General features: G+C 38.4%; 3 protein-coding genes across 3 annotated transcripts; 1 reads left to right on the forward strand and 2 right to left on the reverse strand.

The window, feature by feature from the left end:
- Positions 1-3,106: 3,106 nt before the first annotated feature.
- On the reverse strand, positions 3,107-4,928 carry LOC108850557 (uncharacterized). Its single transcript, XM_018624068.1, has 6 exons — positions 4,623-4,928; positions 4,367-4,572; positions 4,127-4,221; positions 3,744-4,055; positions 3,548-3,642; positions 3,107-3,484 (listed from the first exon to the last, which is right to left on the reverse strand). Exons 1-6 carry the CDS (start codon positions 4,926-4,928, stop codon positions 3,107-3,109), a joined length of 1,392 nt encoding a protein of 463 aa, XP_018479570.1.
- Positions 4,929-6,635: 1,707 nt separating this feature from the next.
- LOC108855651 (glucan endo-1,3-beta-glucosidase 7) lies at positions 6,636-10,152 on the reverse strand. The gene is made up of 4 exons (XM_018629518.2): positions 9,996-10,152; positions 9,259-9,917; positions 8,420-8,746; positions 6,636-6,921 (listed from the first exon to the last, which is right to left on the reverse strand). Exons 1-4 carry the CDS (start codon positions 10,060-10,062, stop codon positions 6,682-6,684), a joined length of 1,293 nt encoding a protein of 430 aa, XP_018485020.1. The 5' UTR covers positions 10,063-10,152; the 3' UTR covers positions 6,636-6,681.
- Positions 10,153-22,562: 12,410 nt separating this feature from the next.
- On the forward strand, positions 22,563-23,036 carry LOC108850558 (uncharacterized). Its single transcript, XM_018624069.1, has one exon. It carries the CDS (start codon positions 22,563-22,565, stop codon positions 23,034-23,036), a length of 474 nt encoding a protein of 157 aa, XP_018479571.1.
- Positions 23,037-24,971: the final 1,935 nt, after the last annotated feature.

A 24,971-nucleotide genomic window follows, 5' to 3' on the forward strand; every position in this document is an offset into this window, starting at 1 on the left:
AAATTCAGTCAAAAGGAGAACAAGCAGATTAAGGGAGCGATCGCTCCATATCAATGAACTGCACAAGAGCAGGGGTGGAGAACCAGAATGGTGTGAATCAAAACCACCAGTGGCATCCTTAAACATCACATGTTACCTCTTTCTTCGTCACCTCGCCATCATTTTTGTACTAATTGTAAAAAAAAAAAAACAACCAAAAAAAAATCTATCTTTCATTTTATTTAGCATATGGTAATGGAGAAGAAGAAGAATTCAAGGAACCATGAGCCACTAGGAAGGTCGAGCAGAAGAGTGGATATCAAATTGAAGGGATGAGGAGCAGGCAGATGAACTGAGCAACCTGATGGCCGATCCAAAGCAGAGCAGTCTGATGAATGGTCTTGAACGAAGAACAGCCGTTCAAGAGATAGCAAAAACGAGTAAGGGGCTGTGGACATCAATGAAGCCATCCTCTCACGGCTATTTTGCGCGATATCCTGCATCCAATACGAAAAGTTGGTAGTCCCTAAACACTCTTTAACTCCAACATAGAATTAGCCTGTTCTATACCTAGTCCGTCTACCCTGAATAGTGCCTGTGATGAGAAGCTCACGCTGCTCTTAAATGAATGTAGGAAGTTCTTTCTCGATAGTGTTGCTTTTTCAGGTTTGAGATGTAGAGTTTGGAGCCGATTTTCGAACAGCAGTCAGTGGGATTCCGGTAAGGGTGTGATGTCCTAGTTTTACTGCTTGTATGGTTCAGAGATTCGTGGTTAAGGTGTGGTTGCTGAGAAAAAGAGAGTTCCCACACTTTCAAACCTTTCTCCCTCTTCTTGATACTTGGCCTTGTTTGAGGACAAACAAGGATCTAAGTCTGGGGGAATTGATATATGGTGTTTTAGATATCTTGTATATATGTTTTCTAATTGGTTTTCAAGTCCTTATCGAGTCTTTCTAGTCAGTTTCGAGTCATTACAGTTCTGGAGTTGCATTGGATAGGAGATGGACCAGCTGGAATAAAAGATGCAAAAAATAATGCAATCTGGTGATTTTCACGCAGAGCTGTCTGATGACTGTTCCCAATCGAGCGGAGCACCCGAGTGCATGTTCCACCGGCAGAGATTATTAAGGAAATTACAACACATCTCAGGATTTACCCTAATTATTCTCTTTTTCTCTCTTGGCCGCCAGTAACTTTGATATAACTTTTTCTATTTTTCTACATTCTTGGACGTGATTTTACACAGAGAAACAGACTCTAGAGTTTATACTTTTCGATTTGCTACTTTGTAAAGGGAGAAGACTATCTCTCTCCATAGAGAAGAACTCCATGAACCCTATCTCTTTGTTTCTATTACTATTATGCAGTATTATTCATCTATGAACTCTGTGTTTTCTCTGTTCATGGCTGAGAAATCCACTTGCTTAGTCCAGGGTGTTAGGGTGTTTAGATCAATGAGATAAAAACAAATAAGGTTAATTGTTTGATTTTCTCCATTCATGATAAGCTTACTGCATGCATTAAACTAGCTATTTAGTGTTTGAAATTAGGTTTAATCTAATCATCAAAAGTTCTTAGGTTGCTAGAAACATCATGGGCTACTAGCAACCTTTAAGCGTGTGGTTGAATACAGTTCGCCAAGGAGTTTGCCAAGTCAGTTGTCGCTTGTTCCCAGCAAATTCCTAGCTCAGAAAAGATAGATCCAAGGATTGATATCTCTAAATTCATGTGTAGGTTAGCTACTCCTACACAAGCATTAAGTATGATCTTCTAAGATGAATATCACATTCTCAGGTATTCATATTTGGTGCTAATCTCTCATACATATTTGAATCATAAATCTAACAGAGGTGTTTACTCAGACATAGCCAAGCAAAACATAAACATAATCATAAAAAGCTTCATAGAATAGAATAGAAAAGGTGTTCAAGATTACTCTCAATTTGATAACTCTCTCTCTCTCACCAAAACCAAAGAAACTATGTCTTTTAGAAAACTCTTGTAAAAACCGTGTATGTGCCAAAACACATAGGCAAGACATAAATACTATAGAATTAGGTTAAAACTCGTCATGGGGAGTTTGGTAAATAGATGGTGTCTTGGGCTTTAACTCGGCTATGACCAAATCCGGGCTTCTGCGGTTAAGTGTCATCGATCGAAGCGCTTCTCTCCTTGTCGACCTCGGGTGGTCGATACGGTCCTCTCGGGTGTAAACTCCAAAGTGCTCCAAAATACTCCAAAATTATATTCTTTCTTCTATTTGCTCCTGAACCTATAAATATGCAATATAGACTCCAAAATAAATATAATATATCCTAAAACACTAATATACCATGGCTAAAAGTGGGTTAAATTCATGGTATATCAATGACTTCATCACATTCACGGGGATCCGTCTTACAGAAGAACAGACTATCATCAGCGAAGAGAAGGTGCAATATCGGGGGGTTAGCGTGCGAAACACGCATCCCCATTATCTTAGCTTGATTCTATGCATGATTAAGAAGGGTAACGAGTGCTTCCGTGCATAAGATGAATATGAAAGGAGACAAATGATCTCCTTGACGCAATCCCCTGTGTGGGGTTATATTTCCTCTAGGTTGACCATTAAACAAGACATGGTATTTCACTGATGTTACACATTGCATTATCCATTCAATCCACACTTCTGAGAAGCCCATTTTACGTAGGACTGCACTAATGAAGTCCCATTCTAGACGATCATATGCTTTTCTCATATCTGTCTTTATTGCCATTCTTCTATTTCTTCCTCCAGGATCTGTACGGAGAGCATAGAACATCTCCTGTGCTATTAAAACATTGTCAGATATTTGTCTTCCAGCAACAAAGGCTGACTAGGTCTCTGATATTCGGTCCGGAAATATTTTCTTTAGTCGCTGGCATAAAACTTTAGAGATAATCTTATGTATATTGATATAGTGAAAATATTGCATTATTACCCACAGTTGTCTAATGATAATATTAATAGACATTCAGAGCTGGTACTTCTATTAGTAAAGTCTTCTTTTAGGGGTAGAGATATCAGATCTGAATCTTAGCAACTGCAAGAAGGAATTTAATAACTGGCTCTAGTTCCAAGCTGCCCGAAGTGTTTACGGGTTTCGGTTCAAAACTTATTGCAGAAAGAAAAGGTAGCCATTCGCCTCCCATCCGGAGTTTGAACAACATATGTGACATAGAAAGAAAAGGTAGCCATTTGCTCCTTTTGAACTGTTTTCTCCCGATTCTCAGCTTCTCGTTTGAACTTCTCCTTCAATGAGTCGAAATCTCCCATAATCGCGACCTTATCCGACTCACCAGCCGCCAACGCTGCATTTAGGTCTTCAAACTCCTTCACTCGATGTTGCTCGTTCGCCTGCGATGCGCTTAATTTGGATTGCAACTGTTGAATAATAAGAAACTGGCCTTCTAGCTCTTCTCGACTCTGGAAATTCGCCAGTCGTGCCTCCATCAAAGCAGCATACTCATTACTGGCTTCCATAGCCTAAGAAAGAGAAAGATTAGAACAACGATCCCGAAATCCTAAAGATTGTTGCAAATGCCTTACCTTAGCATTCGCAACGGCCACATCTTCTCCAAAGAAGGGAGCTCGCATCTGGGGGTCCTTATCTTGCGCCAGATCGACGTGAGATGCTCCGGATCCTCAAGAATCGGAACATCATTATCATATGAGAACGCTAGCGAAGAATCACCTCGACCACCCGGAGGAAGATCGGTCGGAACAAATCAGGAAGTTCCCTCACCTGGAGCCTGCGTCACAAGAGGAGGCATCGAGCTCGATGAACTAAGGTCTGCCAAGACGACCTCATTCAGATCCAGACGACGAGTTCGGCGAGCCCCAGAGTCGACTCTATCACCACCAACATCCAACTCAACCGGGATATGAGACGCCGACTGGTCCTCGAGAACCAGAATAGCAACCGACACCGGCATGGCCAAAAGGAGGGGAGACGGAGCCTGAGATCTCGGCCTGAGTACATGTCCTTTCGGAGTTCTCTGAGCTCGCTTCAAGGGTTCGGCACCCGCAGAAGCCTCCGCTCTCTTCACCTCTAAAACTTTAACAGCAATTACTTGTCAAATTCATCAAACTGACAAAAGCATAATGATAGTCCTGAGAACGACTTACTTTTCCCTTTGCGATCTTGTTGAGGACGAACTGGTTCCTCAAGCGCGATAGGAGCAGCCCGGTTTCGCTCCGGAGTCATAGCGTAAGCATACGCTCTGGAGTAAAAGAAGACCATAGACAATCACTCCGGCATAACGCCGCAATTAACCCTCGCAGGTTCGGAGTCATATTGGCACAACCAAATAGTTCTGTGCGGAAACAAAGAATCAGATCATCAAAAAAAATGACGAATGTATATACCGAAAAGAAAAGCAAGGAAATCGCTTAGCAATATTCTCATTACATTCCCTTGGGATCCGAGAAAAATCAAAATCGCCAACCGACGCCGGATTGACCTTAAAGACGAAAAATTTGTCTCTCCACTGAATGTCTTTGTTGGGAATACCACTGATAATAGAGAGACCTTCACGCGGAGCCAGGATCATCGTCCCCTGAAAGCCGCTGTTCTGCTTTAAAGTATAAAGTTGTTTCAGCTCCGCCAACTCAAACTCCAGACCTTCCTCTCTAGCTCGAACCCATGTAGCCTTGAGATAACGAAAAAATTTGGGTTCATCTGAGTGAACGCCATTCCGAGCTCCGCTAAAAGCTCTAAAAGGAAGGAAGGAAGAGGAAACGATAAACCGCCATCCTTGAAATGAGTCATAAAGGCTCCGCAGTACCCTGACCTTACGGTCTCGGGGGTGCCTCCATCAGGAAGCTCGCCTTCAACGGCGTAGAGAACTCCCCAAAGCTCTTGGATTATCTTGAGCTCATCCCGAGTGAGCGTAGAATTAGTATATGGGCCAAACTTTTCCTTTGCCATAACTTTGAGCAGAGAGAATAATTGCAGGAAAAAGGAAGATCGAGATGGAGAAGACGATGAATCCACTACGCGAAAATAAATAAACAAATAGAAAGAGAAAGACGGTTCCCTAGGAAGTTACCGCATTTGAAACCACGAACTATCGATGTGAGCCACACGATTTGGAAAAGTGGCTGACCGGTCAAATCAGACGGACACACGTGGCGACCCAGTTCCGAGATTTGTGACCGAGTGAAAGGTTATCGCCCTTTCGACTTCCTAAAGTAAATCGACTGGGCTGGGGGGCAAATGTTGGACTCAATTTTGGACAATCGGGCTAATGGGCCTATTCTAGAATAACAGGCCGCTAGATAGAAGCCCGCAAGAAGAGCTCGACATGAAGACGGAGTCGAAGGAATAATCGGAGATCACGGAGTCAGTTACGATGATGGCGGAGTCGATACTATAAAAGGAGAGCAAGATCAACACTTTAAGATACAGCGAAAACCCTAGAGAGATAGCACATCACACACTTTGACCTCTTTTACTTTATCTTAGAACTCGATCTTGTTCGATCTCTTTGCTATAGTCGATCTCTTTGTTATTCCTTGTAATCGACCTCTTATTCAATAAAAGTCTATTTTTGTCAACCGATTTTTGATTATATTGTTGTGTTCTAAGGATATCGTTGCCTACATCCTTTGTCACTCTCCAGTTTACTTTACAAACACTACAAAATACTTAGTGTAGATTTTAGGTTCTACACTTATCACCTAGTCAGATACTTGATCGACATAACCGTTCCAAGCCAAAGTGCTATCTCAAGATTCAGTCATGCCTTAGCAGTCTGTAATGCTCTAAGCACATGGACTAACCCAGACGCATCAATGGAAATAACTGATTACTCAATCTAAGCCAGACCAGTGCAGATAATTCAAATTATATAAGCAAGCAGTACAGAACAATCTCCTAGCATTCAGACTAAAATAATATACATTAGACTATGGTCACACACTCACCTTTGTCTTTAGAGCCGACATGATTCAGTTTGATCACGTCTTCCTGATACCTCTTGCGCAGTTTTCCTCAGATCTTTCGAACCTTACAACAGTCAGAATCACCCAACAGACAATTGTTTTGGACTTGGACTTGATTGATCCAGCTAATTAAATCTTCAATTTTCTCTCTTGATCGGATGATTTCTCTTTCTAAAGTTTTTCTACTTTATGTTTTACGATTTTTGTGAAGAAAAAATAAAAAAATAAAAGAAGATACGATTATATGAACAATTAGGCAGTTTAAACTCAAAGAAAACTGCTAAAAAACCATTCTCGCTCATTTCACACATGGGCATAAAGTGTAAACCGACGTCTCACACTAAAGAGACTTCCCAGCACGATTTTTCCATTTTTCGCTACACCGGGCCAAGGAATCAAACTAGACATTTGTTGTACAAGCTCTGCGGTGGAGCTCTGATTCATATCACCTTCCAAGTTTTGGAAGTAGAGAAACTGCTCAGCTCTTTTTTTCTTTCAATGCCACCTCGAACAGGGTTTAGTTACTAGGCCTAGAATTTTTCGGCTAGTGCTACATTCTTTTACTTGAACTGAGGCTAAAACATAATGTTCGGATCGGGTGAATAATGAAATATTTATTTCTAACTGTGTTGTAATCTGTTTATATTCTTCGTAGTACATTCATTTCAGTTAAATTAGTCAGAGACAAATATTAATGTAACACAAACTTGAAAATGGATGAAAATACTCCATAATTTTTATATGATCAATGCATACATAACCGAAACAAACAACATCATCGATGGAACAGAAAGAGAAGAACATAAGTGAGCTAGAGAAGCAGAGCGTGGAGTAGAATTATGAACATCGGTTTGTCCAGAATTTTTGTCGGAGGGAGAAGTCGGTGAAGGGAGGATCATCTGCGGGGGAGCAGGCAACGTTTGACTCGTCGGAGCTGCAGCTGGTGGTAGACGTGGAGACTGCGGAGCCATGGAAGTCTGAGAAACATAGCACAAAAAAAATTGTTTTGTAAGTTATTTTAAATAAAAAGTTATCAGAATGTCTTTATTTTGACTTTCCTCAGCCTTAGATCAGCATCATATAAAAATCTTATGTAATAACAGCTTTTTAGTTGTTCTATTTTATTTCCCTGTAATTTTTTTAGTAGTTTTTTTTTGTTTCAGTGACTGGTTATTAAGATGTTGATCAAATTTTCGGTTTGGTTTTTAGTGTTTTCTTTGTTGAATACTACCACTGGAATGCAATTTCAGTTGATTCTGTTTTCATAAAAATAAAAAGAAGACTTAAAATATTTCTTTCAGAGAATAATTTTGACAGTTTATTTTTTTTTCAGTTTAAAGTACGGGAAAATTTGTGAAATAACCAAAAAATACTAAAGCTAGATATATAGAGTGAGACTAGTGAGAGATAGGAAGAGGATGGAAGAAAGAGATGGAGATTTTGGTTTGTCAGGTAATTTTGGTTTTTTGTGTAGCTTTAGGTGTGAAATTTCCGTTTTTTAAAATACGGGTGGTATAAGAAAAGAACAATACTTGGGTTCACCCCTGAGGTGAACTTATGAATTCACCTCTTTCCTTATTTCAATTATATTTTCATAAATATTAATGTCACATAAATAAATAAATTATAAATTACAAAAAAGTAAACTTTAAATCATAAACTCTAAATTCGAACCCTAAACCCAAATCTTAGATTTTTAATTTTAAACCATACCCTAAATCCAAACCTATACCTTAAACCCAAACCTATACCCTAAATCTTAAATCTAAATTTAAATCCTAAACCCTAAACTCAAACCATAAATCCTAAACCCAAACTCTAAACCCTAAACCCAAACTCTAAACGCTAAATCCTAAACCTTAAACCCAAAATGTAAATCATAAACCCAAATTTTTCAAATACCTTTGGGTTAATGATCATCAAATGTATTTTCAAATACATTTTAGTGTATAGAGTTCGGGTTTATGGTTTAGAGTTTGGGTTTAAGGTTTAGGATTTAGGGTTTAGAGTTTGGGTTTAGGGTTTAGAGTTTGGGTTTAGGGTTTATGGTTTGGGTTTAGGGTCTAGGATTTAAATTTAGATTTAGGATTTAGGGTATATAGTTTGGGTTTAGGGTATAGGTTTGGATTTAGGGTTTGGTTTAAAATTTAAAATCTAAAATTTGGATTTAGGATTTGAATTTAGAGTTTATGATTTAAAATTTACTTTTTATAATTTATAATTTATTTATAATGTGATATTAATGTTTATGGCAATTTGATTGAAATAAGGAAATAGGTGAATTTATAAGTTCACCCCAGAGGTGAACCTAAGTATTGTTCATAAGAAAATCATCGCGGAATCGGTTTTCCTTTTTATTCTATTTTGCAATTGTTTTTAAATAATTTTGGTTTGAATAGGTTAAATACAGTTGGACACTTCTACCGGTTACGGTATAACTCACATCATTTATCATTTTATCTAATGAAAACTTACTTGGTTGGTAGTTTTGGTGAGACCGATATCGTAAGTCATGGTTAGATCAGGTTTGAACAAACCGAAGGCTCGTTCAGATCCTTTCCCGGGCTTGAGATTCTCGTCGTACAATGCGAACAAGTATGTCTCGATCACTTTCCCAGGCATCAGCGGTGTTCCGACCATTGATTTCAAATGTGCGATAAGATTTTTATTGTAAGCTTTAGCGTTCTCAATTGTCGCGCCAACCTCGTCCGGGTCTCCCTTGTATGGCCACCCAGTCTCAGCCACCACTATCTCTACGTCCTTGAACCCAAACGAGCTAAGAGCTGAATACACCGCATCAACCTTCATAAAATCGAATTCATTATTTATATCTTCCTTCTTTTATATGTTATAAATCACATTTTCTATTACTGTCAAAAAAAAAAGCTGTCAAAAAAAGAAAATCACATTTTCTATTAATTTTTGTTTCCCTAATTATACATACGAGTTCATATTTACAAAATTTGATGTCAGTTTTCGTTCTTCCATTATCTGGCAAGGTCTTTTCCTTCAAGGCAACCTTTTCACTTTTCATTAAATTTGACTTAACTAAATATCCCTTACTCTCTAACCAAACGTTTTAAAATTAACCAAGAAAAAACAAAGTCCTTATATAAAAATGAAAGTTCAACTAAAATTCCGTGAAATAATTACTTTTTAGGTATAGAAAAATATTTTTTCCGAATTTCCTGTTCATACACCTAGTTAATTTTTTTTTATTGACAACACCTAGTTAACTCGAACATTTCAATAAGGCAAAACCAAGTAAATTAAGAGGTCGTCGAAAAGAAAAACTAAGTAAAGAGGTGTTAAACCTGAGCATCGAACATATTCATATACTTGATCTTGCTGTTTGCGTCGACACGGCCAGGATTAGGCTGAAACAAGCAAAAGGCCAATGTCTCGGGTCTAGGATCGCTCTGGTAAGCGAAAAACGGGTACGGGTTAACCGCAAAAGGCGACCCCGTCTCCCTATTAAACTCTAGCAACCCCTTCAATATATCAGCATGGTCGGAAGCAAATACCCCGGCCGAAGGAGGGTCGGACTGGCTCAGAATCGACATTGTGTGTACTGTTGATACCTTAATCTTGCCGTCGAGAGAGGCTGCCTCGAGGGCGCTTTGGACATTTTTCATAGCCGGCAAGAGCTGCAACATGAAATTGCGGTCGCCAAAGGTTGTTGCCTCGTTTCCGACGTCGATGAGAGTGATCTTGCTCGCAGGGTAATAAGGGACCACGTTGGTTTCCACCCAGCTCCGAGCGAAACTGGGGTCGGATGCTAAACCGGGTACATCGCCTGTTCCGATGACGATCTCGATCCCAGTGTTTGCTAGGGCCTTGATTATAGCAGGGTCAGATCCGTAAAGACGGACTTTTTGGATCGTTGTGGATTGCAGGAGCTTTGCGGTGGCTGACGGTGGAGGAAGATTGTCGGCGGTTTGGCCATAGTTTACTCCAATGAATGGCTGAGACACTGTTTTTGGTACATATGAAAGTATCCGATTGTTAGAGAAGTTCTATACGTATAAAAATATGAACTGAATAAACTTACTTGTTTGATGGAGAGCATATGAACAGAAGAAGAAGAGTAGGAACAATCGATAAACAGAAGCTTCCATGGCTGTATTGTTTTGCTCTGTTTTGCTGTTTTGTATTTAAATGCCCAAGTTTTTTTTCTGTTCTTTTTCTTACAGAGAATTATCGACTAGATTTGGGTAATCCATATATATAGATCCATCAAAAACGACCGACGTAGGAAAAGTAAAAGTAAAAGTAACTTCTTTTTTCTCACATTTCAAATTTTAACGGTAAGTTGATTGAAATAACTTAATTACGTGAAGGGTTTCTTTTTCTGACATAGACATCAAGTGCTTTTCACTATACACTTTGTCACTTTCTTACCACAGTATATTGATAGGAGATTCTAACGAAATTCGAAGTATTATGTTGGTACCATAAAACCAAACTATGAACATACGTACTGATAAACTATTCTTTTTTTTGTAAATCTTTTTGATTAGTGGGTTTCAGTGGGTGATTTTGTAGTAAGCTTGTGGGATTTTTTTCTGAAATTTTTGTTCACCTCCAAATTTAGTAAGGAGCTCCACTGAAAGCCTGACACATGGAGACAACATACTTTTTTATAGAACTCATACATACCAAATGAAGTAAAATACAACATGACAATGTATAAGTACGTGTTACAAGGCCTTCTAAAGAAACAATAAATGGGACTAAACCCTAAAGTATCTTTAGTTAATTAGTTGCATGAAAAAGTGAGACAATTATTATGATGATATGGATTTCCCCCCTCTTAATGAGCCATTAGTCACATAATTAACTAACTGTAGTAATCTGTGGCTTTTTGATGATTGGATTTTCCTTCTCTACTAAGAAATGGAGCAATGCGACTAAGGTGGTGGAGAAGGAAAGCAAGGAATTAGACACTCCAACATCTACCACAAAGATGGTAAAAGAATAATAAAAAGAAGACCAACTCGCTTTTGCTGTGGCACAAGGAAAAAATATAAAGCAGCAATAAACCCCCTCTTTTCTCTCAAAAAGACGGAAACGATTATTAAAAAACAAAAGCGGAAAAGGCGTAGCATTTGAACAAGTTTTTGGGTATTTGATTCATTTTGTTTTGCGACGTCAAAATCTTATATTATAAAGAAAAGGTGTCTCTCTTCTCCTCTTGCCACCTAAGAAAATAATGCAAGGATATAATGACACGTGTACTTTTCTTAAAACGCACAGCATCAGTTAATCTTTGATTCATTGGGCTTTCTTTTGTTGGGCCATATCTCAAGTTACTGAAACCATTACGTGCTATACGCAATAGAGTGCGATTAAACGCGGCATTTTCCGTCAGGACTAACGCGAGTTCGTCTTTGCAATCTCCACAGCCAATGGCGACAATGGTGTCGCAGCCGATCTTTCATCTTCTTACTCGGGATAGCGGAAGCCGTTTTATCATCTTAATCCCTCCATTAATCCCTCCATTAATCGATCCACACGATCTAGATTCAATGCGATTTTTTCGATATGCAGGGCGGTGGAGTTCGAGTATAAAAGGTATGCTTTCCTCATCTCAGATTCATCATTTTATTCATGCTAAACTAATCAGTAAACAAAAATCCTGCTCTATGGCTAACAATAATTGTTAGTGTGTGTTTTAGTTATCTGTTATCGGTTTTACACCTGTAACTTTACAGCTTTTGATGATTGCTGTGTAAATTTTTTATGTTCATACGTTTTTGGTCTGAGTTAATTCACTGGTTCACAACTTTACACATCTCCGGTGCCTTGAATTTAGATTCGAAATATCCCATGTTTAATCATTTCCACCGTAGAAGATTTTTTTATGATTTGTTAATTGTATCTGTGTATATGTTTTATACGACTTTGTTAATTATATATCTGTTTATGTTTCATGTTCAGTCGACCATGTGCCGGCGTCTGTGAATGTCAACTGTCTTGCGCCACACCAGCCTAATTTTAAAGCGGGTTCGGTCTACTCTCTAACCGTTTTTGATGTCACGATGTAACCAGAATTACCGTCTGCAGACTCTCCCTTATTAATCCGGTAAAGCGACTCAACCTCTTTCAAGGAGGTCACCGAACCGACTGTTCCAATACCTCTTGAGTCATTCCGCTTCCGTAACCACAGTGAGATGCTTGGTCTTGCGAACTCTAACAATCAGCTTCCGGGTAATGCTTCTCTCACCACCTCCTCTGATAACGGAATTGGATATCTGATAGTCTTTGTTATAGACCTTATTGGGGAGATAACTGCAGTCAAGACTACTGTTACTGACTCTCCACGGGATAAGAATCGTGTTATGGCGACGATCAAGATGGAGAAGTAAGTTTTGGGGCTTGGGGCTTCCTTATCTTCACAATTATCTGGATTTGATAACTACATTCTCCTTACTGTTCTGTCTTCACATGATAACAGTGACATGTCTGTGACTATGACCTCTTTGACGCTCAGGGTGTTAAGATCCATAATCAACTAGAGAAGATGGGAGGTTATCCAAGGATTGTCGTTGCAACAGTGTGAATCCGAAAATGGTGGGAGGTAAGCAACCAGTTTGACACATACATGGCCAGCTTTATAATGGAAGGGAATACATACACGTTCCATGTCAAGTTGAGTACATATAATTTCACTGCAACCTATCAGAGCTTCACTATCACACGTATTCTTGCTGCACATGAACGTATGCCGCTCCCCGGTTCGTTGACAATGTGAGTCTACTGTTATTATGATGTTGCATTATTTGTATACATTTTATTTGATGGTGCCATCCGTCTGTAACAGGGAGGAGATGATACCGATGGTGACGACATGAGAGGGTATAAACCAATTCCTACTAAGGTCGAATCTAGAGGGTGCAGTTGTGAAGCAACTTGGATTTCTGCTACGAAACCAATTGGTAGTGTACCGAGCAAGATGGACGACCCAACTTCGCAAGTCGTCGAGAAGGCGCAAATGGCTTAGGTTGAGAAGGTATATGATCGAAGTCCTTTGTATTTAAATAATGCTTATGCATGAGATTTTCCGTTTTACGAATTTTTCTTATCTACTTTTGAGTTTTTCCATTTTTTTTTGAATTCAAGCAATCTATTTTTTTTGCCCTGTTATAAAGAAATCTTCTATCTTTGACCAAAAGGAAAAAATATCTTAATGGTCGTATTCAGAACACGTTCCTACAAGCCTACAACCGGTCACGCATAATACACTTATACTTATAACATGTGGCTTAAGATTAAGGACTGATTCTAAATCATGTGCCTAAATTTTGACTCAACAATTATAATTACGGTGTGAAATATGTAAACCACTTTGTATGCGCCATCAACTATGCATGAAAATAGGAGCTCCGGTCATGATGATGCGCAACCTTAACCAGACGCAAGGACTATGCAATGGTATGAGAATGATGGTCACCGACTTGGTAACATGATTCTTAAAGCGGAGTTCATGACCGGTACATAGGTTGGTGAACGGACCTAATCATTTCTCCTCACACGGTTAGCTACATGATCATCACTGTCCTTCTTAGTAAATCAACCAAAACCAAAATAAATCCGTTTTGATTATTGAACCCACCATTAATACACTGAGACTGAATAATAAAATTTTATTTAAAAACAAAAAAAAAAACTGAACCCACCATGATCATCAGTGTCCTTCTTACTATGTATAAAGAAATAGAACAAACATTATATTCTCTTCAATAAATGTATGCCATTTCAGACATTAAAATTTTATCATGTTGATGCAACATATGCGACAAAGTAAAAAAAAATATAGACATGCGAAGATAATATAAAATGTGGTAAAAAAAGAAAGATAATAACTAAGTAATATTGTGTAATAAAATATATTGGACAACAAATACAAAAAAAAAACAATTGACAAAATAAGCAAACATCAAACAAAATATCGTATAAAAAATGGAAAATCGAGATCACAACTCAAGTAAATCCCGCCCGTAGGGCGGGCCTATCCTAGTGTTATTATATTTGAAATGAAACAATGTTAACATCTTAATTTATGTTATACGATAGAATATATTAATACTATTAAAACAGAAGGCCCTTTTCTGAGGTGCCCTTCTACTTTAATAATATTTACAGGTGTCTGCCACTGGATTATTTTAAACATATGCTTTTTATTAAATACTATATTTACCGAAAATCCTTTTAATTAACTATTTACCGAAGATTGGGGACAGGTCTTCGTTTCAATCTTCGTTTTTGATTGAGATCTTTATGGGTCGGTTGCGATTCGGATAGTATGGTTAAAGGGAGTTCACTTTTTGTGGTTTTCGAATGGTTGTGACTCGAGATTTCTCTAGCTTCAGTATAGAGAAACGAAGGAGGTTCGGAAGATCCATGGGTTTGATATGGATTGTGGTAGGTTTTGTCGAGAATCGAGATTCATGTAATCTCTGATTAAAGAGATGAATTACTGTAAAGGAAGAGTTTTTCTGAGGAATTTTTTGAACTCAATATTCTCCACGGATTTGCAATCGGGATTCAAAAGCAGTGTACAGATTCGATTGATATTTTTAATTTCTTTTGTTATTCACTCTCATGATTGAAGTGGGGGAAGAAAATCTATTAGATGTAATGGCTTCCGGGATCACATCAAAGGTTTTTCTAATCTGTTTTTTTTTCTGATGCAGGACATGAGATACAAATTCAAAGGAAATACGAGGAAGAGGAGCTACCAGGTATTGGACTATAGTTTCTTTTTGTTGAACAACATTGTATTGGAGTACAGTTGTACGGTCCCTTTTGGTGTTTTATTGCTTTCCTTATACTATGTTTCTCTGTTGAATTTGCTATAATTCTAATAAGATATTGGTTCACAATTGATATTTCTAAATGGTCTTTGATGGAATCGAATTTCAAATATTGTTCATGTTTAATGGTATATGGATCATGTTTTACTATACAACTTAAGGCTATATCTGTACTTGGTTTTTATTTTGACAATAAAGGTATAGTAAGCTCGACCCAAGCTACACAGTGTATGGTTTCTGGGAATGTACAGATCATCTCTTTATTGTTGCAGTGCAGAAGAGTAATGGCATATGTTGGGTCCACTAATATATTGTGGTTGTTTTTTGGTGTTGGCACGTTATGTTTTTTGGGACTGTCATGGATCTGAACAGACAGAGATATAGAGTTTATATCCATTGTTTACGTGAGGTTAAGGTGGGGGGAAAGAATAAAGAAATCCTCACTGGAGTTTTGTTTCCTGAGACAATAATTATTCATGCTTTGGTTTTATATGCAGGAGTTTTATGCCAACTGACACAATTTGGTCTATTGAAGTGGCTGGTGATTTGGACAAGAGTGATGGAAGGGATAAGATTCAGTCCAATGAAGTATGGCTTATGATATTGGTTGAATTTTTGGTACATAATTGTTTTATTTAGATCCAGATTGTTTTGGAAAGAGTCGAAACAGCACTTACGTTCCCAAAATTAAACACATTTTGTCTAATAATTGTCTGAGCTTTGTTGTGTAAGTTCATATATTGTTTGGGGTAAAAAGAATATAACTGGGTATTTGTTTCTTTTGTAAAAAATGACTATTTATTTCTTTGTATTTAGAGTGGTATATTTATATATTTTTAAACTGCACAATTGAAATAATGTGTTTAAATTGTATTGATATTGTTGTTTCCAACATATAAATACAAATTTTGCCTTTTTTTTATAAGATAGATTGATAGAAAACCTATGTAAGTGTGATAAAAGAGGTGATAAACTACTAATTGAAATTAAATTATTTAATCTATGTGTTCTATTAAATTAGGAATATGATCAGTTGATATTATTATGGAAGTATTATTCATAAAAATATATTTTACGGGTTTTAGTTTAACGGGTTTCAAATAGGTTATTCGATTAAAAATATTTATTAAATGTGATTTTTACTTAAAATTAGTGAAGACCATATTAATCTATTTACACACACACACACACATATATATATATATATATATATACATATTTAACAAAATATTTTAAAACAAATTCAATAATTTTTCAAAAAATTTGTTCAGTTTTCGATACGGGTTGGATTTGATATTGGTTTTCGGATAAAATACTTTAAAAATCGTCCGAGTATATATGCCAGATATAATAGATTATGGGACTTTGATTTTTGGGTCCATTCCGAATCATTTTTGGATACGAATATTCTTTACTAATTATGTTAGGTACCTACTAAGAAAATATAATATGTTACAAAATTTAGAAATAAAGTTTAAATTAATTTCTGAAATACATATGACATAAGTGTATAGTTATGCAACTTGACATATTTAATATAGTTATAAAATATTATATTAAAATATTAAACACAAATATGATTAAAAAATAATAAAAATATAAAAATTAAATTTCTCACAAAAATTAAAACAGAAAATATACCCGCCCTTTCAAAGGGCGGGTCACAATCTAGTTGAGAGATTAAAAGAAACTGATTTAAATACGTATATAACCCATTTTTCAGTTAAATTCCAAGGTTAAGCATGCTTAGTAGTGGGAATCTAATGTTATTTCTTTTCCCGAAAAACTGGTGAGATATCTCTCCCAGGCACGAGTTGCGAGGTGAGCGTCCCAGCGGATAATAGTTTGAAAGTGACCACTCACTTTCTTACCCTGAACGGAAAGTATCCTCTGGTCTGTCTTCAGATTTGGCTTGGAAACCCTATTTCTTTACCGAAAAAAGGTTCCTCCAAACCCTCTCATCCTTTCTAGCTCAGCGCATCACCTGAGATCTAGAAGCATTTCTCCTCCTTTACTCCACTTCATCAGGTCCGGATCCTCAGTTAGTGTGTTCTTGCATCTTAACGGCTTCACTACGTTCAAGATTCGCTCTCTCCCACCTCCAACAGCACTATAATCCTCATACAACCACTTTTCTTCGTTCAGTTTAGTTGCTAGGAGTCGACTGGTTTACTCCTCCGGCAAAGACTCTGTTCTAAGAGAAGTTTCTTGGGATTTCAATGGCTCAAAGATACTCTGCAAAAGAAAAAGGCAAAAAGCAAATGGAAGAACCTCGAGGAAAAAGTATCAAGAGAATCAAGGCTCCTAACCTTGATAACGCTGCTCTCATTCGAGACAACAGACTTACGCTAATAGGGAGGCTAACAAACCCCCAAGAGCAGCAGATCTCAGCACTCATCCCCTCTCTCCCACGTAAGTGGAACCTGCAAGGAAATGCGGTAGGCTCAGACTTGGGAAATCATTGCTTCCAGTTCCGTTTTGAGAAGGAGGAGGACCTACAGAGAGTTTTAGACAACAGACCATACCAGTTTGCCATTGGATGGTGATAATCCAACGATGGGAGCCAGTCATCTCTGCGACCTTCCCGTCGCTTATCCCTTTCTGGATTCGTATCAAAGGCTTACCCCTCCACTTCTGGCATGGTGACATGGTCTGTAGGATAGGCCAAGAGCTGGGTACCCTAGTCAACCATGAGCTAACAAAGACCACTGCTAGAGTCAGGGTACTCATTGATGGGCTTAAACCCCTTGTCAAGGAAGCTATAGTGGATTTTGACTCAGGAGAAGAAGGTCCTATTACCTTAGAATACGAAAAGCTGGAGTCACATTGCTTCTACTGTTTCTCTCTCCTCCACGCGAGGAAGAACTGTCCAGAGAGAATGTCTGAAGTTGCGGCAGACCACTCGAGCTTTCAAAGAGATATGACGGAGGCGAGAACTGGTAGCTACCCAGTAATATCAGCTCCGGTGTCTACCCTTGCTCGAGCCCCAGGATACATAGAGCCTGAGAGCCAGCCATCTCGACTTCCTGCGGCTCCACTACACAACCTGCAGTCTACAAACATCTTAAATAACGGGGAGCGACGTTCTTTTCAAGAAAGAGTTGATAGATATGGCAATACCTTTGGCGAACGGGTGAGCACAAAGCAAACTAGGAACCCCCTCCCCCAGTGAATGCTACTGCTGATCTTGAGAAGGCTCCCTCCACATGGAAAAGTAAAACAGATCAGGAAAAATCCTTGAGTTTCGGCTCCCCATCATATGCTAGAAGAAGGGATAACCTAACCCGAAACTCACAGTATGGAAGAGATCTGTTTCCTCAGAGAAGCTTGGGTCAGTGGAGACCTAAACAAGGAGCAATCTTAGAGCCACCACTCAACCCTCCAGCTGAACCGGTAGTACATACAACTCAGGATCTGACTGTAGCCCCACAGGCGCAGTTATCTCCTGTCGAGGAACGTGCAGCAGCCTACGATACAGTAATGGAAGAACTGCAAGAAGTAACTCGCCAATACCTGAGCTGCCCCGATCCAGTTGAGGCAGCAGCTAGAAGGCAAAGAGTTCACTTTAGTGATGCTAACTGGCTTATGGAACAAACAGCGTCTGCTATCCTAGCAGCCTCAGCAGCACAATCTCCAAGAGCCTTCCATCATGTCGTCTGTGAGAGCAACCCAGCCACTCCGCCTCCCCTGCAGAACTACTCGAGTATTGAGGGTAGACTTCCCCCCCAGACGGCTCCTCTCAGTCCGAGAACAGTTGAAGTGAATAACCATTGCTACGGAGATGAAGCGTCCCCAACTGATACCACGCTTCTCAGGAGGACTAAAGCTGCAAAAAAGGTCAAATCGATAATCATTAGTCCTCTTGATGAGCAACCACAGCCACATAGCGCTCAACTGAGCCCGATAATCCTTCAAGAAGATAATGAAACACTACAGGAGTTTCAAAACAAAGTTAGGAGGAAAGCTGCACCTACCTCCAAGAAGAGATCCTCCAAGGAGAGCCCTAACATACTTTGGGGAGCGAGTTCAAAAAAGAGAAACCTATCGCAGTTTCACTACTCTCCAAGGGCAGCAGTTGGATCCTCAGCAGCAGCTGGATCCTCAGCTGCAAACACTGCCAAATCACAGAAAGGATCATCATCAACAAGGGAAGGAGAAGCTATCCCAAAAGAGACATCAAACCCACCTATTCAGTTGATCCCAGCAGTGAAGAGGAAGAAGTCGGATTTTCGGGTTCTTCTTCCCCATGCTCCTTAGGCATTCTTAGCTGGAACTGTTGTGGTTTGGGGAACACCATAACAGTCCAGCGGTTGCGAAAGATGAACAGGAAAATTGATCCGGATATCATCTTTCTTATGGAGACTAAGAACCCCAGTGAGATGGTGTTGAAAGAGCTTCATTGGCTTCAATCGAACGACTACTTCGTTGTAGAACCTCACAGCCCAGGAGGAGGAGGTCTCTTCTTATCCTGGAAAAAAGATATACAAGTAGTTATCAACTCCTCATCTCACAACTTCATTGACACGACAATCACCCACAAAGGAAAATCGTTTCACACAACCTTTGTCTACGGAGAAGCTGACAGTTCTAAACGTCTACAAGTATGAAACTCCCTAGCATCTCTACATCTAACGACAGAAGACCCTTGGTTCCTAACAGGGGACTTTAATGAGATGGTGGATAATAGTGAGAAGTGTGGAGGCCCTGCTAGAGCAGAAGGAACCTTTTGTGCATTCAGATCTTTCCTATCCCAAAATGACCTTTTCGATCTAAAGTTCACAGGAAGTTTCTTATCTTGGAGAGGGAAAAGACACTCTCACCTGGTCCTTTGTCGACTCGATCGAGCAATCTGCAACAGTGCTTGGATGGACTTGTTTCCTTCCTGTCGTAGCCAGTATCTCAAGTTTGAGGGCTCAGATCATAGACCGCTCCTCTCATACCTAGACACGTCAAGAAAGAAAAGCCAGAAGATCTTTAGATTTGACAGACGTCTAAATGATAACCAAGAAGTGAAAGCGTTAGTCAGGGAGATATGGATCAATACAGCTCACCTCTCTGTAGAGGATAGACTCTCCCAATGTCGGCACGCTATATGTAAATGGTCAAAAGCGTTTCATGAAAACAGTCAAAAAGTCTAGAGGAGACTAGGGAGCTTTTGAACTTAGCAATGTCGGATACTCTACCTGATGAGGCCCTCATTCAAGAGCTTAATGTGAAACTGCTTCATTTATATAAAGAGGAGGAGAGCTTTTGGATGCAGAGAAGTCGCCAACTCTGGCTCTCTCTTGGTGACTCTAATACTGGCTTCTTCCATGCATCCGCTAAGGGGAGATCAGCCAAGAATAGATTCTCTGTGCTAGAGAACAGCAGAGGAGTCCCGGTGTACGAAGAAGAACAGATTGCGGAGGTGGTATCCTCCTTCTACACAGATCTCTTCCTTTCCTCTAACTCTGATAGCAAGCAAACGGTGTTGGAGGCTCTGACTCCCTGCATTACAAGCGTACAAAATGAGAATCTAATTAAGATACCGCAAGCAAAGGAGATTACAGAAGCAACCTTCGCTATCAATGGAGATAAAGCACCAGGGCCTGACGGTTTTTCTGCTAGCTTCTTCCAGGCAAATTGGGAAGTAGTAGGCCCTGCGGTTATCAAGGAGATCCAGAGTTCTTCATCTAAGGATATCTGGAGCCATCAGTAAACAGAACACACGTGAGGCTTATTCCCAAAAACAATGGTGCAAAACGTGTGAAGGACTACAGACCGATAGCCTTATGCAACATCTACTATAAGATAATCTCTAAAGTGCTCTCATTCAGACTAAAATCCGTTCTAGAGTGTATCATATCAGAGAATCAGTCGGCCTTCATTCCTGGAAGAGCTATTGGGGATAATGTTCTTATCACACACGAGATGCTACATTTCCTAAAGACCTCTAAAGCTGAAAAACACTGTACTATGGCAGTAAAGACAGAGATGTCAAAGGTGTATGACAGGTTGGAATGGAGCTTTATATCAGAAGTACTACAGAGACTAGGCTTCCATGCAACCTGGACTAATTGGATCATGCAATGCATCTCCTCGGTGACCTACTCCTACTTGATTAATGACTCTGCCTACGGAGAAGTAAAACCATACCGTGGAATTAGGCAAGGAGATCCAATCTCTCCCTACATCTTCATCCTTTGCAGCGAAGTCCTTTCGGGTTTGTGCAAAAAAGCAGGAAGAGAGGGAAGTCTGCAAGGCATTAGAGTTGCTCGAGGGAGTCCACGCATCAATCATCTGCTTTTCGCAGATGACATGATGTTTTTCTGTGAAGCTTCGGTCTCCAGTTGCAACACACTGCTCTCCATACTCCAAGCGTACGAAAAGGCCTCAGGTCAGAAGATCAACAAGGAGAAGTCCTCTATCACCTTCTCGTGTAAAACCTCACCTGAAAAAAGAGCAGAGGCAAAATCAACTCTAGGAATAAGCAAAGAAGGAGGCTTGGGGAAGTACCTAGGCTTACCTGAACACTTCGGCAGGAGGAAAAGAGATTTATTTACTTCTATAGTGGACATGATCAGACAACGAGCCATTAGCTGGTCTTCAAAACGCTTGTCTAGAGCAGGGAAGCTCACTATGCTTAAAGCAGTCCTCAGTGCTATCCCCACGTACTCAATGTCGTGCTTCCTCCTACCGGTTAGCCTGTGCAAAAGAATTCAATCGGTGTTAACGAGGTTCTGGTGAGATGAACCCGATGGTAAAAGGAAGATAAGCTGGGTGGCGTGGGATAAGATGACAACACCTAAAGCTTAAGGAGGTTTAGGTCTAAAGGATATCCAAAGGTTTAATCAAGCGCTCCTAGCTAAAGTGGCCTGGCGAATCACTACTGCCCCACATTGCCTACTAGCACGAGTGCTTCTAGGAAAGTATTGCCACAAGAAATGCTTTTTGGAAGTCAGTGCATCACAAAGCGTATCACATGGTTGGAGAAGTATCTTACATGGGAGGGACCTATTGGTTGAGAACCTAGGAAAATCTATAGGAAATGGACAGTCTACTAAGCTTTGGAAGGACTCCTGGATCTCAACGGAGGAGAATCTAAAGCCTATCGGACCCATAAGGCAAGAAGCACTGGATCTAACATTGGCAGATATCCTAACATCTGATCTGAAATGGAATAAGAGAAGAATCGAAGAGCTCTTACCAGAGTTTGTCCCCCAAATCCTAAGTATCCAACCAAGCACAAAAGGAGGGGATGATTCTTTCATTTGGAGAGCCACGAGTTCAGGACTGTACACCACCAAATCGGGCTACTTTGCGGCATCAGTACCTACACAAAACCTTGCATTAGTGCCTCAAGAAGAATTCAGCTGGATCAAGGATGTTTGGGCCTCAAAATCCTCACCTAAGTTACAGACTTTTCTCTGGTCCATCCTCCAAAACGCTTTACCTCTTGGCGCAAACCTGTTACAAAGAGGAGAAATCTCAGCTGGGAACTGTATCAGATGCCAAGAAAAAGAAACAGCTACCCACTGTTTCTTTACCTGTCCGTTTGCGAGCCAAGTATGGAGTTCAGTGCCTCTCCGCCAAGAGATTCACGTAGCTGTGGATACGCCATTGAAAGAAATAATGGTCAGCTTCCGTCAAGCCACTTGTCTTCCTCCGACGGGAATCACTCAAGACGTTCTCCCCTGGGTCCTGTGGAGTATTTGGACGGCTCGCAACAAACTCATATTTGAAGGAAGAGCATTTCTCCAACAGAAACTGCAACAAGAGGATTGCAATTAGCCCTAGAATGGTCTCAATAAAAAGGAAGGCATATGAAGGAAAATATTCTACTTACAACCTCTCCATCGACGACAAGACAGTTAGCACAGATCGACGGCAGTAATGACGCGATAACTTGTAAAACCGATGCGGCTTGGGACAAAAACACGAAGACAGCTGGATTTGGTTGGGTGCTGGAGGGACCCCCTCTGATTGCTCCGATTCATGGTTCCGCTAGCCAATCTTTCATTGGGTCACCTCTCGTTGCTGAAGCTTTGGCAATGAGATCGGCTCTTTGCATGGCACAAACCCGAGGGATCGCATCCCTTAGGGTTTTCACCGACAACTCAACGCTCGTCAGAGCAATTTCAGGAAAGCATCAGTCCAAAGAAATCATCGGTGTCGTTCACGACATCCGAGTGATCTCCTCTGATTTTGCTTCAATCTCGTTTTCATATTTTTCTAGATCAAAAAACTCTGTCGCTGATGCCTTAGCAAAAGCGTCTCTGCAATTTCATATCCTGTAATGACTCAGTGTGGGTCAAGCTTGGGCCTAGACTTTCTGCTTTTCTTTAATTAAGTAATTCTGTGATAAAAAAAAAGCATGCTTAGTAAAATGATGGGTAAAGTAATTAGAAAGTGCGATAACTTGCGAATTAGATCAAATAGACAAATACATAAAATATCAGGTGGTGATTATAAGGTTGTTAAACAAGTATTTAAAATTTTCAAAAAATTTATGCATCTTTCGTCACACTAAATGGATCCAACAGGGAGCAAGCATAAAGTCTCATTAGTTGTTGGCGGTTAAGAAATTACAAGTGGTATCAACGAAAAATTCATACTATATGTGGGCTCGCGTTAACATGAATTACAATCTGCAGATGCATCGAGAACATTGCGTTATGTGTTAAGGGATAACAGAAATATATGATAGTATACATTTTTTTTTTTTAAAGAATTGATTTGATTACTTATTTCATTAAAATGTACTTATCTTTTTATTATGGAAAAATTGTTTTTAGGCCAAAAATGATAATTGTGTTCTGTTAGGCTAATTTCATTTTTGTACCAGTTTTTTCTCTAATACCCTTTAGAATTTTCTAAAATAAATTAAATAAATAGTTTTACAAACAAAAAAAATTCAAAAATAGTAAATATTAATGAAATACCTATATCTACGTATTGATATTTTTCAGTTATAAAAATTTTTAAATTATAATTTCATATTTTGTTCTGAAAAAATAGAATTGACATTTTATATAGTAGAAAACGTAATCCACTTTTTTCATTGAATATACATTATGTTTAGAATACGCGTTCTTTGTAAATAATAGTAATCTAAAAATATTTGGAAAATACATTCCGCGCTTAACCTATAGTTCTAAAATTTATAGAAATCAAAATCTACACATTAATATAAATCTAAAACCTGTAGAAATCAAAATCATATATTACTATAAATCTAAAACTAGTAGAAATCGATTTCAAATATGTTTTTACTCTATTCTACATATAGTAGAATAAAAATTCTATGGATAAGGATAATTCCAAAAATATTGGAAAAGAATACTTGGAAGATTATGTTTCCTTATTTATTAATAAAAATAATTTTTTTTAAAAAATGAAAATCGATTTATTTTTAAAAAAAATAGAAAATCGTTTTGTTTTATATTTTTTTTAAAAGTAAATCGATTTAAAAAAGTAAATCGTTTTTAAAAATAGAAAATAATTTTAATAGAAAATCGATTATAAAAATATAAAATCTTTTAAAATATAAAATTGATTTATAAAAATAGAAATTGATCTTTTTATAAACAGTGATTTATAAATAGAAATTGATCTTTTTTAAAAAAAAAACAGAAAATCGATTTATAAAAAATAGAAAAATTGATTTTTTTTTAAAAAATAGAAAACAGTGATTTATAAAATAAAATTTTAAATGAGAAAAATAAAAATTATAAAATAAATTTTTAAATTTTAAAAAAAAAAAAAAAAAAAAAATTAAAGTTCAGTTTTTTTGGGATTTTCATATTTTTAATTACTTTAGTTAAAAATTATATTTTAATGTTTAACAAACTTTTAATTGTAATTTGATTTTTTTAATTGAAATTTAGGGTAATATTGCCATTTTGAAAAAAAATTAGCCTAATAGAACATAAAATATATGAGATTAGACTAATAGGACATAATTATCATTTTTGCTCTAAAAAACAATTTTCCCTTTTAATTAGACATCCGTAAAGATCTTTTGGATTAAGTGTGATTCAGCTGAAGTAGTCAAATAATGAATGACTTATATTGAGAAGTGATTCACTATATTGTACAAGTAAGGCTAAAGCACATGAAAAATCATATGACGATAATGTGGCGCAACAAGGACATTACTTATATGTGAGGTAGTGGACTTGAGAATCTCTGAGTTTCTCTTAAAGTTTTGATAGTCCATCCCCGTCCAGCAA

Source organism: Raphanus sativus, chromosome 4 (assembly GCF_000801105.2).
Source record: "Raphanus sativus cultivar WK10039 chromosome 4, ASM80110v3, whole genome shotgun sequence".
NCBI lineage: Eukaryota > Viridiplantae > Streptophyta > Magnoliopsida > Brassicales > Brassicaceae > Raphanus > Raphanus sativus.

What these genes read in the sequence shown, in the direction of transcription:
- LOC108850557 (XM_018624068.1), bottom strand. Translation starts at nt 4,928, where the DNA reads ATGGCAAAGGAAAAGTTTGGCCCATATACTAATTCTACGCTCACTCGG. An exon ending in TTTCCTTGCTTTTCTTTTCG is followed by an intron (nt 4,222 to 4,366) that starts GTATATACATTC and finishes CTTTTACTCCAG; the next exon opens with AGCGTATGCTTACGCTATGA. An exon ending in TGGCCGTTGCGAATGCTAAG is followed by an intron (nt 3,485 to 3,547) that starts GTAAGGCATTTG and finishes TCTCTTTCTTAG; the next exon opens with GCTATGGAAGCCAGTAATGA.
- LOC108855651 (XM_018629518.2), bottom strand. Translation starts at nt 10,062, where the DNA reads ATGGAAGCTTCTGTTTATCGATTGTTCCTACTCTTCTTCTTCTGTTCA. An exon ending in ATATGCTCTCCATCAAACAA is followed by an intron (nt 9,918 to 9,995) that starts GTAAGTTTATTC and finishes TACCAAAAACAG; the next exon opens with TGTCTCAGCCATTCATTGGA. An exon ending in TCACCAAAACTACCAACCAA is followed by an intron (nt 6,922 to 8,419) that starts GTAAGTTTTCAT and finishes TATGTTTCTCAG; the next exon opens with ACTTCCATGGCTCCGCAGTC.
- LOC108850558 (XM_018624069.1), top strand. Translation starts at nt 22,563, where the DNA reads ATGAAGGAAAATATTCTACTTACAACCTCTCCATCGACGACAAGACAG.